Source organism: Rhinopithecus bieti, unplaced genomic scaffold (assembly GCF_001698545.2).
Source record: "Rhinopithecus bieti isolate Rb0 unplaced genomic scaffold, ASM169854v2 scaffold_11964, whole genome shotgun sequence".
Lineage (NCBI taxonomy): Eukaryota > Metazoa > Chordata > Mammalia > Primates > Cercopithecidae > Rhinopithecus > Rhinopithecus bieti.
This window is the reverse complement of record NW_016807677.1, coordinates 5,552,916-5,567,583: the sequence shown is the minus strand read 5'-3', so window position 1 is coordinate 5,567,583 and position 14,668 is coordinate 5,552,916. Positions and strand designations below refer to the sequence as shown.

General features: G+C 44.7%; 1 protein-coding gene across 10 annotated transcripts in view; it reads left to right on the top strand.

Moving 5' to 3' along the window:
• TTC12 (tetratricopeptide repeat domain 12) overlaps positions 1-14,668 on the top strand; it is a 51,398-nt gene that overhangs the window by 23,120 nt on the left and 13,610 nt on the right. For 9 of the 10 annotated variants that reach the window (XM_017883153.1, XM_017883154.1, XM_017883158.1 and 6 more), the window contains exons 9-16: positions 132-192; positions 640-828; positions 2,003-2,072; positions 3,175-3,263; positions 5,960-6,128; positions 11,696-11,788; positions 12,877-12,937; positions 13,709-13,846. In XM_017883153.1, the coding sequence (XP_017738642.1) occupies positions 132-192; positions 640-828; positions 2,003-2,072; positions 3,175-3,263; positions 5,960-6,128; positions 11,696-11,788; positions 12,877-12,937; positions 13,709-13,846 (870 nt within the window). The remainder of the gene's footprint in view (positions 1-131; positions 193-639; positions 829-2,002; positions 2,073-3,174; positions 3,264-5,959; positions 6,129-11,695; positions 11,789-12,876; positions 12,938-13,708; positions 13,847-14,668) is intronic. The other variant, XM_017883155.1, reaches the window with a different exon arrangement.

The following is a 14,668-nucleotide window of genomic DNA, read 5'->3' as shown; positions in this document are numbered from 1 at the left end:
TGCCTCCTGCACTGGGAGCAGGAGGAGGCGTGGAGAAAATAATGAAGCAGCCAAGCCCAATGACACCCATTGTCTTTCTCATAATCACCTTTACCCCAACCACTCTTCAAGGTCTTGTTTCTTTTTTCTAGTCTAGAGAGTGTTATAAGAAGATCTTAGAAATAAACCCCAAGCTGCAAACCCAGGTGAAAGGTGAGCACGTTCCTGCTGAGACCCTTTGTCTGAACTCCCTCTGCCTCCTACCTTAGAATGCCTTCCGTGCTTTCACTGCCCTTGGCCACGAGGCAGCAGCGGATCCGCTTTCCTGCACAGTTCAGTCTTCTGTGTTAACTGCCCCACTCTGCTCCTCTGCTTGCTGTAATCCCTTGCAAATATTAATATTTGCCTTCTTCATTTTCTACACCATCCTCCCTTAGACACTTTTAGATTCCCTTGAATCTCCAACAAGGTTTAAGATTCTGGTTGTAGATTTAGACTGTTTCTAAAATTTTCCTTGCTAAAGAAGAGTTTTAATTATTTTAATGCTTTATGCTTCTCAAACTCCCATCCTCAAAAGAAAGTAAAAAAAAAAGGTTACTTCTTGTGTGGTATTGTTGACTGTTAGGGTTTTGTTTTGCTTTTCCTTTCTTGTTTTTCTAGATTACCTGAATCAAGTAGATCTTCAGGAAAAAGCAGACCTTCAAGAAAAGGAAGCCCACGAACTGCTGGATTCGGGAAAGAACACAGCTGTGAACACCAAGAACCTCCTGGAGACCCTTTCCAAGCCTGACCAGATCCCCTTGTTCTACGCAGGGGGGATTGAGATTCTGACTGAAATGATAAAGGAGTGTAAGCCAGAGATGTGTGTGATCTCATGAGTGCTGTCAGTGTGAAGGGACGTGTTCAGAGGTCTGCCCTTAAGAATCCCTCCCTTTCTTCCACAAGTATTGATTGAGGATGTACTCTAATGTAGCTGCTAAAAGGGGTGCACAAGAATGTCCTCCCACCTCTGCTCCGTCCTCTCTACAGAGCGTGCGTACACTCAGCACACATGTAATAAACATACACAACATAACACATACACATGGCACACACTCCATATATACTTACGTACACCACACATGCACTCAGCTTTCACTCACTTGAATATATCCTTATATTACACACACACCACGTACCACACACAGCACACTCACACCATAAGTACTCACATCAGTCCACATATCCTGTGCACATTCCACCCTCACATTTTCTCCACACACCCCATGCACATCCTGCATGTACTCCACATATACCCCCACAGACACCTCAAGCATCCCATACCACCTCGCACACTTTCCCTCCACTGTGGAGGAATGGAAGACAGAATTTTATAGGTTAAACTGTAAGGTTCACCCAGTTACACTAAATGGCTGCTTAGGATGTGAAAATGGTTTCAGAGCAAACATCAGCTCTCCTACTAATGAGGGTCATACTGTTCTCTTTTACTAGCTCTTGTAAACATTGTTACCAAGGCTTAAATAATCTCTATACTCAGTGACAGCATGTTGCTTGTACAAATAGATGGAGTGTCTGACTTCTCTTTAGTGTACAATGGAGGACACACAAATACCCCCTTTAGCAGTTTCTTGGAGATTATAAATTCCTCTCTAGAGCCTGGAAATAGCTTTGAAATAAATATTTAAGAACAAATGGATATGCTGGTACTTCCCATAGGTTAAGCAGCTCTGGGAAGCTCTTTAAAGATTACAGAATGATGAGCTGTGCAGATAGCCCTCGGGGCCACCCCAGCTCTGTTCTCCTCTAAACAGTCCCTCTGCCTGAGAGGCACTGAGGCCTCTGACACTGAGAGGTTGCTGACAATTGTATTTTTCAAAATGTAAAGTTTATTTGTTTCTGCCAAACCCTTCATGTGGGCACCGTGACATTCCATATTAGGTTTATTAGCAGGTGGCTGTGTCGCAGCTAGACACCAGCCAGCCAGTTTGGGAGTCTAAAGTGGTTTTCTCTGTATATGTTTCAGGCACAGAACAAACTTTATTCAGAATGCACAATGGATTTAGTATCATCAGTGACAACGAGGTCATAAGAAGGTAGGGATGTTCATAAAGACAGCCCAGCATCAAAGCAAGGGAAGAGAACCACTTATGAAATCAGACACGAGGCACATAGACAGTCACATTTCTGAACATTACCACCCTTCATCAGTAGTGGGGGGCTTTCCAGGAGTGCAAAGCTACTACACGAACATCTTTGAGTTCTGGCGTTTAAACCATTGGAGTTACACTGCAGTTAACAATTGAAGCTGGGCACGGTGGCTCATGCCAGTAATCCTAGCACTTTGGGAGGTCAAGGCGGGCGGATCACTTGAGGTCAGGAGTTTGAGACCAGCCTGGCCAACATGGTGAAACCCCATCTCCACTAAAAATAGAAAGATTAGCTGGGCATGGTGGCGGGCACCTGTAATCCCAGCTACTCGGGAGGCTGAGCCACAAGGTCACTTGTGTCTGAGGGGTGGAGGTTGTAGTGAGCCGAGATCACGCTACTACACTCCAGCCTGAGTGATACAACCAGATTCAGTCTCAAAAAAAAAAAAAAAAACAATTGAAGAGAAAGGAACAGCAGCACTTCCCAGGGCTCCTCTAAGCTCTTCAAAGTCAGAGAAATTATCATTCTTGCTGCTTTCCCACCAGTTTTTGCAAGGTTGTCATTTGTTCATTTCTTCTTTTGGAATTTGCTGATCATATCAAGAGTGATATAAATGTAAATGGCCCAATCCCATTTATAATTTCATCTGAAGAAAGACCTGTATGGTAGGAGGCAGTTTGCTAAAGTGACTGTATTTTAATTTCAGTTGTTCTGGTGTGCTTCCTGAGGCTTAGGATACCGGTGTGGGTTGGAGTCACCAGTACATGTCTGTGTGCTCAGCCACAGTTCATTGGTCCCAGTGCAGCCATCACCCATGGCACTGGCTTACTGTCTAGCCTCTGTACAGCCCAGGCTTCCTCAGTCTGCGTCCTTGGCCTGGGACTCATGGTTCCATGATTGATCCTGGTGACCCATGGCTCTGGATTATAAAACTATACTTTCTGAAACCTGCATTTGACGAATCTCGGGGTGAAATAAAACCAAATGGAACAGAAAATCAAGACTGATTTTCAGACTTTTAAGATAGCTCTCCTTTGTCCATTCTAGGTGTTTTTCCACAGCAGGAAAAGATGCAGTTGAAGAGACGGTCTGTGTATCTGTTCTCAAGCTCTGGCAAGCAGTGTGCTGCAGGAACGGTAAGCCTGGGTAATCACCACTGATCACCATTAATGCGCTGCGTTCAGGGGAGTCCGCTGCTGGGCGGACTGTCTTCCCCAAAGGCCAGGCCCTGGAGAGTTGATGTCTAGACTTCCCCACACACCCGCTCCCTCCAGGAAAGCTTATGGATCAAAAGCAAGGTAGACAGATGAGGGGTGAGGTCAGTGAAGGGAGGAGGTTGTCAGCATAATGAGTGGTCTCCTCTCTCCTCTCCTCCTGCTCTTCTGCTCTTTGCAGACTCGTGACTTCTGTTCGTGCACTGGCAATGAGGTAGATGGAGTTTTTCTTTTCTTGTCAGCCTAAAATATTGTTCATTTTTGCTAACCACAGTACCTTTCCAGCATCCTGAGATTTACAATCATCCCCGCCAGTATCTTCAGACACTAATTAGCGTCTAGTATTGAGATAGTAGAATGCCACGGGCATTTTATTTACTGGGCTAACTCTTAGGCTTTTTGCATATTTGCATCTTCCAGGGTTCATTATGTTTTTGTATAATCTTTCTTAATCTCTTTTGTAACTTCAATGTAAATACAAATTTTACTTACTTCTGTCATTTTTAAGAAGTGTGTTTCATAGGAAAAAGTTTGACCCTGGACAGAAACACTGAAAATGGGGATAATAATAGCTATGTCTCCTTTTCACAGGGCCACTGTGGGGAGCCAGCGATAGGGCTTGTGAATGCAGTTTGTATATTCTGAGATGTTAAGTAGGAGATAATACCTTTTTTTTTTTCTTTTTTAGTAGAGTAGAGGAATCAAGAACTTAAGAAATTAAGCTTTTAAAAATCTAGACAATCGGGGGGCCTATTTTCTGACAAGAATTAAGGGGAGTTATGCCCAGACTACTATCATCGTCAAGGTGCCTTGCTACTCTGGGTAAGACCCTGCACCAGCTTAGGGCAGTGTTTTTGCAAACTCCCCTACAGGAGGGTGAGGAAGGCAGGACTTGGCGATGGTATGTCTACTCAGTGTGAACCTGACATAACAATCTATTTACTCTATTTCTATGAACCTATTTATCATTTCTGTGAACCTTACAGTTACATTTTTTTATCATCTGAAAAATATTTTCAGATACCTGTGATGTAAATGCTGTGTCTCAGGTCAATAAAATCTTGATATATCTAACTCAATAAATGCAAAGCAGTTTTTCAAAAGGGCAAGGGAATGCTTAAAAGTAAGGACATGAAAATATGTCAGTGATCTATTGTGGAGTGGGGAAGAGAAGCCAATTACAGGGTAGGATGTATAATATTTTACACATTATTTATATGAGAGGTGAATAATACCTCCTTTGGGGAGTGGGCTTACCTGGAGGGGTATCAACTAACTCTGTGTTGTTTGAATTATTTATATCAAGCTACTTTTCTAGTATAAGAAAAAAATATGGCCGGGCGCGGTGGCTCAAGCCTGTAATCCCAGCACTTTGGGAGGCCGAGACGGGCGGATCACGAGGTCAGGAGATCGAGACCATCCTGGCTAACACGGTGAAACCCCATCTCTACTAAAAAAAAAAAAAAAAAACAAAAAACTAGCCAGGCAAGGTGGCGGGCGCCTGTAGTCCCAGCTCCCCGGGAGGCTGAGGCAGGAGAATGGCGTGGACCCGGGAGGCGGAGCTTGCAGTGAGCTGAGATCTGGCCACTGCATTCCAGCCTGGGTGACAGAGTGAGACTCTGTCTCAAAAAAAAAAAAAAATAAAAAAAAAAAAAAAAGAAAAGAAAAAATATATAATCAACAAGAACCTTTCCATTTCAGAAATCAGTAGATCCTATCTTACATGGACAAGAGTAATTATAGGTGAAGTGTGGGATTGAGATGTAATGTTTTTAACGAAAACATGGTTTGATATGTGGGCTACACAGAGGATCCTGCAGTCCTGTTACTCCGGCTCTTTCAGGGCTAGAAAAGACCTGGTGTGTGTTTTCTGGATGCTGTGTGCTGTGTGTAAATGGGCAATTAGCACAGGAGGGGAGAGAGCCTAGGGTAATGAGGTCCAAGTGATGGGGCCCACCCCTTTGAGATCCAGTTTGCTCTGTTTCACAGCTTAGCCTCATACTGCAGTCTGTACCCTGCAGTTTCAAACAAATTCATGTACCTGGTCAGAAAATGAAGCAGATGAAAGGGGATAAATCTACTGCCACCACCCTGAAAGAGCTTATGTTCTAGGAAGGAGGGCATACTTTATTCATTAATGCTCTCATATGATATTCTAGTTTCCTGGATAACATTTCCTCAAATGACCACTGTAGCCATTGTGTGAACATTGATGGTCTAAAGACATTCCGCAATTAAACTGATTTATTTCCCTTTGCCAGTGTTTCCAGATACCACACACCAAGGAGGCTTGACAATAATAATGACATAGTTGATTTCTGGGTGCCAGTCCCTGTCTGGCACAGTCATGTACTGATTCATTTAATGCTCATGATGTCCCTGTAGGTAGGAACGTAATCCTCATTTTACTGATGAGGAGACCAAGGAGCATTGGTAAGGTCACTCCCCTGGGCATTCAGACCCAGCAGTCTGGTTCTAGAATCCACACTTTTACACTTCATTATCCTGCCTTCAAATGAGTGGGCACCAGTTGAGTTTCCCATTAGGAGAGAGGGCGACAGAGCTAGTTTAATTGCCGTGATGGCACACACAAGACACACAACCCCTGTATTTTGCAGAGGAAAATCAGCGTGTGCTAGTGATGCACCCTGACAGGGCCAGGCTGTTGGCCACCCTCTTGTCCTCCAAGGTCCTGGCCATCAGGCAGCAGAGCCTTGCCCTGCTGCTGCAGCTCGCCCAGACTGAGAGCGGACGGAGCCTGATCATCAGCCACCTTGACCTGATCAGGTAAGCCTCTGCTGGCAGGATCTTCCTGGGACATCTTGTGTCATCACTTGACAAGTTCAGGCGTGCCTGTCTCCCCCTTATCTCTCTGATGTGTGACTTGAAGGATCAATAACAGAAAGAGCCTTTGACAAGAGTGCTGTGTCATGAGGACCTCTGGGACAGACTCCTGTCTGAACTTGGTACCATGGACAGTTTCACTTCTCCTGAGCAACTGGCTTGTCCCCATCCCACAAATGGTGCAAATGGCAGCCCTTCCATAGCCAGATCAGGAGCCCCACCTTAAAATAGGTTACTTGCTTCTGTGCCTTTGGCCTCGTCCTATCTCTACCCTGTTCCTACCCTTCCTTTTCTTCTTTCATTCTTATTTGAGGTAATCCTATCTTATTCTATGTGTCCTTAAACCCTTTCTGGAAGAAGATGCACTATGAATAAATAAAACATTTCGAATACTGTTGAATGGAGGTCCTTCCAAAGTGTAAGACTATGAGCATAGAATGTGTGTCCCCTAAGTAGACTTTCTAGAAAGATTACTGAACCACAGTGATTCTGCCCAGTTCTTTATAATTTATTACTTCATTTTTAAATTATTTATTTATTTATTTTGCTTGTTTTACTTATTCATTTATTTACTTTTATTAAGTTTTCAGTTTATTTATCTTTACATGATTAGTTTGAACATATGAAATTGTCACTTATTAGATCTAAAAGGTTGTGTGCCCGCCATTTCATGTGGTTCAATCTAACAGAACAGTGGCGATTATTGTAACTTGCTTTATAAATGTTTCTTACACAATCTAAAAACAGGAGATTACCCTTCTGAATTTTTTTGTTCACTGCTATTTTGTTTTATCTCCCCTCATGCTGCGAGGTAGGCAAGGTAAGCTTTATTACCTCATGTCACTCATGGGGCAGGAAGAACTACAGCAAGGAACCACTGGAATCTCACCCAACTAGCCTAGCCCCTAGGTACTGTTCTGAGGACCCAGCTCCACTCTGTGTTCTCAGTAGGAAAAGGAGCCAGACCTGCTGCAGCTGGCTCCTGTTCCTTCCAGATCTTTTTAGGACCCTGCTGAGCCCTCCCACACGGTCCAATTTGGTGTGGAGGTCCATGTGTGCCGTGACAGGGTGGTTATTAAGCCTTGCCTACGGCTCCCCTTCCAGGCCTAGTTGTAGCCCCAGTGGCTCCCAGGAAAGGCTTTGGCAAGCCACTAAAGCTCAGGCTGTGCGGCAGATGCTGATTGTTAGTGGACTTAAATTCCCCAAAAGCACATTTTGCATTTCAAATGACTGCAGTCATTTCCTTAATACCTTCATCGCATTTTTTTAATATTGTTTTTGTCTCTTTGAGTAAATGTAGCTATACCTATCATGGGCTTTTCCCCTCAAGCTATCTTTGAATTGCTTGAGTTTCAATGTGCATTTTTCCAGTGTCTCGCAGAGTGGCGTTCACGATCACCTCGTGTGGTCCTGCCTACTCTCTTTAGACAGTCAGAGAAACCTCAGCTTTTTACTTTTATGCCCACTAGCCTCCTTAACGTTCATCTCCTGTTGAACCAGACAGAGTGGGTTCTCTGTGATGAAATGAGGCAGTCTGAAGCAAGACAGGGCTGCGCATAGCCCCATGACCATCACGGCAGCACACTTACCACATTCCTCCCACAATGCTTATCCTCAGAGAAGAGGTTGAAGGCATGAATGTGTGCTAGCCAAGGACCAGTGTCATTTTGTCAAAAGTGCTGGGTTTTAGTCTTAAGCAGTACTGAGCTTCCATTCCCTGCATGTCTCTGCTTGTGTGACCCAGGAAAGCTACTTAGCACTGACGGGCCCTGGCATCTCATCTGCATCACTCACTTACGATGACACTTACAGGGGGTGATGCAGTTGAATTTTTTCTGCTGCATTATGCAGAATACTTGAGCAAAAGGAGCTTAAGCAAAATAAAGCCTGGCTTGTTTTTTCACCTAATAAAATGAGACTAAAGATAGCAGCTGTTGGTGCTGGGGCTTAAAGATGTCGAGGTCAAAGTCTCAGCCCTTCTCTTGACCTTCCTCACATGGTCATACCTTCCCTCTTGCTGCAACTCCAAGCTTCACATCCTTCTTTAAGACAGGTCAACACCAGCTGGATCTGTCCCTTTTATCAAGAAAAGCTACTGCCTATTTATCTTTAGACAGAATTTTGTCACATGCTACATACACCTAGTGGGAAAAGAAATGATCCCAGCTTCTTCTGTAGTAGAGTTAGGAAGAATAGAAGGGAATGGAGAATATCTGTGGGGTTAGCCAGCAAACAGTATCTGCTACAGAAAAAAAAAAAAGCAACTAACATCAAGCAAGCCTGACACATGGTGTGATAGGGGCTCAATATTTTTATAATCATTTTCTCTTAGGGAATATTGTTCAGGGTCCTAAACTGAAGTAGCCATGCATTTACTGGTTACATGAAAGCATTTTCTGACCTGTGGTTCACTCACAGAGACAGTTGCTTATCAGCAGAGCAGAAAATCTGCCACCATAAAAGAGGGTATGTGAGGAAATAGAAAGGGATACACCGTCCGCTATAGGTGCTGAGTCCAGTTAGGATGTGTGCACTGTCACATAGTGGGGGGCTAGCTGTTTGTGTCTCCCAGGACAAAGACAAGATGGTCTTAGACTGTTGTCTCATCTGTGCTGTTCAGGTTCATTAGCATTTATTTTCAAGACCGAAGAAAATAGGTTTAAATTGGTGAAGGAAGAATCTGAACTAACTGTAAAACAAATAAATTGTTTTTGACAGCAGGAGCACTGGAATCCACTTCTGAAGATGTTAGGGATTTGCAGAAGCTCGGTGTCACCTGGGCCCTCAGAAACCATCCAGTCAAGCCCCACTCAGCATAGATGTCCTCTGCATACCCCCATACAGCCTGTGCATCATGCCCTCCAGGGGAGATGCCAGCAGTTTTCATTATTTTTATCTCCATTTGATTGGGGATGGGCACTAATGCAGCTAATAGACTGGGTGGAGAAAGTCTGTCCCCAATTAGTGAGGGGCTGTGGGTCTCACCTCCCAAGGTAGCCAACTGTCCATTTCAGGACAGTTCTGATTGATATAAATTATCTCCTTACACTGTGTGTAAGTTGCCTGCCCCATACTATTCTGGGGTTGATTCTGCCTCCATACATTGAGGCCCAGGCCCAGACTCCTTCCAGCTTTCCAGTACTTTAGGTATCTGAAAATACTGATACATTTCAGGTTAAGCATCCTTGTTACCTCCATCATTCCTTTGATGATTTGGCCTCCAGACCACTCCTAGAATAAGTGGCTAAATAGATCCAGCACCATAGATGTGGGTGACTGGAATTCATATTCCCAAAAGCCCAGTCTGATGGCCTGTCATCTGTCTTTCTTAAAGATGTCAAGGTCAAAGTCTTCGCCCTTCTCTGTCCTGTGGCATTTGGTCCTATTGATCACTACTCTTTTTGAAACTCCATCACAGTAATTGTTAGGACACCATCCTTCCTGGCCCCCCTCCTACCTCCTGGCTATTCCTTTGTGGTTTCCTTTGCAAGCCCCGCTATGCTATCACCCTTCCAAGTCAGGGACCCCGGGATCCTACCCTTGTCCCTCTTCCCATCCATGGCTTTCGTCAAGAAGCATACCCTTCTGCTACAGGACATCTCTATCACAACATCCACAAGTATCATTGACTTAATAAATCAAAACATGGTCTCACACCAGTTCATCTACCTGAATTTCTTGTCTTCATAGAGGGTATCTCTGCCTATCCAGTCACCTAAGCCAATGTCCTGGAAGTGACCTGGCTCTCCCTCACCACATCCATAAGATAGTATGCTGCCAGCTCTTTCTCCTTAGCATCTTCTGAATTCATTTTCTTCTAATTCTCCTCTACTCTCTCCAGTCATTTCTTCCAGGTCTTCATCAGCGTCTCTTTGTGTTTTTACTGTGCTTCTTACTCTGCTGCTGCCTCAGTCTGGTCCCTTAGCCTTTATTGTCTGGACAATCACAGTTCTCCCCTGGTTGAATTCCTGCCTCCTGTACTACCTGCTCCAATCCAGCCTCCACCGTACACTGAAGGGATTTTTCTAAAATGGACATCTGTTCTGCTATTTTCCTACTTAACACACTGAAATGACTTCCTTGTGAGGCTGGTTCTCCAATTACTGAGAAATATAATGGCTAGGAATCACATGAGGACTTCATGAAAAAGCAGCCTCCTGGAGCCTTCTCCCACTCAGACTGACTGAGGAATCTGTCCCGGAGGCCCCCACCACCAACCACACATTGGAGAACAGGGGCCTACAGGGCAAAGTACAGACTTCCCAGCAGGCCCTAGAAGGCCCCCAGGATCTGGGCTCTGTCCAGCTCTCTACCGTCCCCTGTTCTCCCCTCACATCCTAAGTATTAACTGCCTACCAGCAGTCCCCAAATGTGCTCCTGCAATTCTGTGCCCACATAGTCTGTGACTGCAGGTGGCTTTGCCTAACATGCCTCTGTACCCGTCCCCGTGGGCCCGACGCTGGCCTGCAAGCTGCCTGGAACCAGGACATTGTTTCATCGTTAGGACCCCAGAACCGACCACATTGCCTGGCACACAGTCAGTGCTTGTTCTTTGTGATTGGTCAAATGGATAAACGAATGAATAGCTAACACTACACTTCAAGAGACACTGAAGTGTCATCTGTTGAAGTCTTCTTCACTTCCATCCCCACACCTCCCACCAGTGAGACTCTGGTCCCCTCAACATGTGTCTGTCTCTAACGTATCACCTAAGACAGTTTATCTTATTTATTTACATATGTATCACTGTAGGAGACCAGGAGCTCAGTACTGAGCACAGTATACTTAGCACCTTGTAGATGCTTAATGCAAGTTTGCTGGATGAACAAATTACTCTTACTTCCATTGTTGTGGTGCCAGTAAGTCCATGTGGGCAGCCTGAGATTACATCAGGTGTTTTTTTGGCATCTGTGTTAGACTGTTTGCTCATTTTGTATTTGTAAGTGGCTAAAAATCCTTAAATATTTCTCATATGAACCAGTTACCAACCAGGTCTCACAATTCTGTTACTTATGCAGAATTTCCAGCTCTAAGTGGAGAACTTTGAGCTTAACCCTATTAAATTTAATCTAATATATTCAGCAGCCTGTCACAATCTTGTTAAATCTTTATTCCATCACCCACCTTATTAGGGGGCCCTCCCACTTTAGTCATCAGCAGATTAGTAAGCATGCCATTTAGATGTCATCTAAGTTAATGAACTTGACTGAGCCAGAGTCACATGGCAGAGTCTCAGAAACTCCTTCTGAGCTGGCATCCGATAATCAATAAACTTTGGTTAAAAGTACTCAGCATTCTGGGGATTCACATTAAGTGGTGGAGCCAACCACTTAAGAGTGTCTGTCTCTGGGTGGGCAAGGAGCTAGGCTTCTAGGAGGGCATGGCAAGGCACCCTTTCTGCTTATTTCACCCGGATGCTGACTCCTTTTTGGTTTCCTTGCAAGGTTACCCTGTTGGGATGCTGTTAGTTGGAGGACAGCTACCTCTGAGGTTATTATGGTTTTTTGCAGATTATTGGAAGCCCTGGTGTCATTTCTTGATTTCTCGGATAAGGAGGCCAACACTGCTATGGGACTGTTCACAGACTTGGCTCTGGAAGAAAGGTAATTTTTTTTATTTATAGAAATTGACATTTCTTCTTCAGTCTTTGTTGACCTGTCTGATCTTTAAAAATGTGCCGTATTCAGAGAGGCTAGGCCAAGTCTCCAAGTGAGTATTGCAAGATTCACTGAGAAGGAGGGCTGATGCCTCCCAGGGGGCTGCGGCCACCCACTCCCATTCTAGTCACTCTGCATAGAGGCTGACCTGGGCCTCCATGGGTTTGGAAGCAGCAGCATATTTAAAGCAGTGCCTGTCACAGTAGGCAAGCCTCCAAAGCGTCGGGAACCTTCCTTCCTTCTAATCAGTGCCTGGTATATAGGAGTTGGCCAGCAAATTCGCATTGAATGAACCTGAGTGAGCCAGTGAGCCAGCAAGCAAGAATGAACAGTCAGATGCAGTCTTCTCTGGGGTTGCCAGTGACATTATGAGTAACGACCCCCTTCTGCCCCATGGCTTTGTGTTGTTTTGTTTTGTTTTGTTTTGCCTAGCTGCTGGGGATGATAGTAAGGGTCTCAGTTTTCATAATTTTTTAAGAGCTTTTTTTTAAAGTGCATCTTCTGTTTTAAATTTCCTTACAAAGTTTAGGACACCTTGCTTAGAGATGGTAATGGGATGAGAGAGCTGCTTGTGCTCACAGGCAGGCCAGCCAGCTGGCACGGGCCGGGGTATGGAACAGTGGCTGTAGCGTGTGGAGATGCACATGCATCCAGGCCCTCCCAGTGGCTCCAATGAGTAAACATGCTTGCACGGTATTTGCCTTCTGCACAGCACACACATGCTGTAGACTCAGAGCAGGGATTGGGGGTAGGTCAGCTTGGCAGAAGCCTGGAGATTCCAGCAACTCCTGCTTAAGGGAGTCACCATCTGAGGTCTGTTGTTTAACATCAAAGGCAATTCTCCAGACTCAGAAAAATGAAAGCCACGTTACATACATAGTGACATGTTTTTTTCTGTATTTGTTTCTGAATTCTCCATGCACAATCTAAATCATATGGACCTAGAGTTTGCAACATTAATTATCTGAGACACTGTATTTATGTTATAGTTTATGCAATGTAAAAATAAATCCTGGCTCATGGTTTCTCGACAGATTCCAAGTCTGGTTCCAGGCCAACCTTCCAGGTGTTCTCCCTGCACTCACAGACGTTCTGGTGAGCAAACCCTCATTTTCACCCTCTGTGACAGACACTCTCAGGAGCGTGAATGGGGCTGTTGAAACACAGTTTACAATCCAGAACAACTATTGTCTCTCGGTTGATTAATCATTTATTCACAGCTGGAATTTACACAATTGTCAGTTATTGAAACAGCTACAGTAGGGACAGGTGGAGGTGGCATATGGATGGCACTGGTTACAGGGGAGGAAAAGCTGGATATGGGTGGCATCTTAAGTGAAGGTGGATAGAGTTCGTCAGTCTCCATCAGTCCCCTGCTGACAATAAGTTCGATGTGTGACGCTGTTCCCAAATGGAAGTCATCCTGTCAGGAAGACTAGTGTAGCAATTGGAGCTGATAAGGCAGTGAATAGTGTCGGGGGCAGGGCTTCTCCTTGGAGAGTGTGTTGCAACTGAAGCCTGTCCCTATTGAACCTTAGAAGTTTCAGGGGCCCTTAGAGAGCATAACCACACCCCAGCGTGCCACAGCTGTGGAAATGGAGCCTCTGAGAACAGAAGGGATTTGCCCAGGTCCTCCCAGCTGGTTGATGGAAGAGCTGGGATTAAGCCCTAGGCCAAGACCCTTTTGGGTCTACCCCTCTATGTGCCGCCATCCTGTTGCCAGTGTGACCCCAGGGATGCCCCTGTGTGACATGAAGCTATCTGGTTGGTTCGCGGGTCTTTCGGTGAGTGAGGGATGCACCGAGAGATCATGCGGCATCCTTTGCCTGCTCTCTGAGGCTCTGCCTTCTTTCGATTCTCATTTAGAAGACAGATCCCAAGGTAAGCAGCTCCTCAGCTCTGTGCCAGTGCATTGCCATCATGGGAAACCTCAGTGCTGAGCCTGCCACCCGAAGACACATGGCGGCCTGTGAGGAATTTGGGGATGGCTGCTTGAGCCTCCTGGTATGTTAGCTTTTTTGTTCATAATTGGTCTTTATCCTCTTCGGGGGCATTAGCTGCTGCTTAGTTATCTGGCTTTTCCAGAAATTCTGTTTCTGTGAGTGCTGGATGGTGCCAGTGGCTTCTCCCTTCTGTAACCTCGGATTTTATGCACTGCTGGCCTTAAAGAGCCCCCCAAATCAAGTCTCATTCGCCCTGGGGAGATTTGAAGGATTTTCTTTGTTAATTTTTAAAAATTATTTATTTATGTATTTATTTATTTATTATTTAACTTTTAAGTTCGGGAGTACATGTGCAGTTGTCTTATATAAGTAAACTTGTGTCATGGGAGTTTGTTGTACAGATTATTTCGTTACCCAGGTATTAAGCCTAGTACCAATTATTTATTTTTCCTCATCCTCTCCCCCTTCCTCCCACCCTCCACCTTCTGGCAGGCCCCAGTGTGTATTGTTCCCCTCTGTGTGTCCACGTGTTCTCATCTTTTAGCTCCCACTTACAGGGAAGAACATGTGGTACTTAGTTTTCTGTTCCTGCATTAATTTGCAAGGGATAATAGCCTCTAGCTCCACCCATGTTCCTGCAAAGGACATAATCTCGTTCTTTTTTATGGCTTAATGGTATTCCATGATGTGTATGTACCACATTTTCTTTATCCAGCCTATCATTGATGGGCATTGAGGTTGATTCCATGTCTTTGCTATTGTGAATAGTGCTGCAGTGAACATATATGTGCATGTGTCTTTATAATAAAAATATTTCTATTCCTTTGGGTATATACCCATTAATGGGATTACTGGGTCAAATGGTATCTCTGTTTTAGGTCTT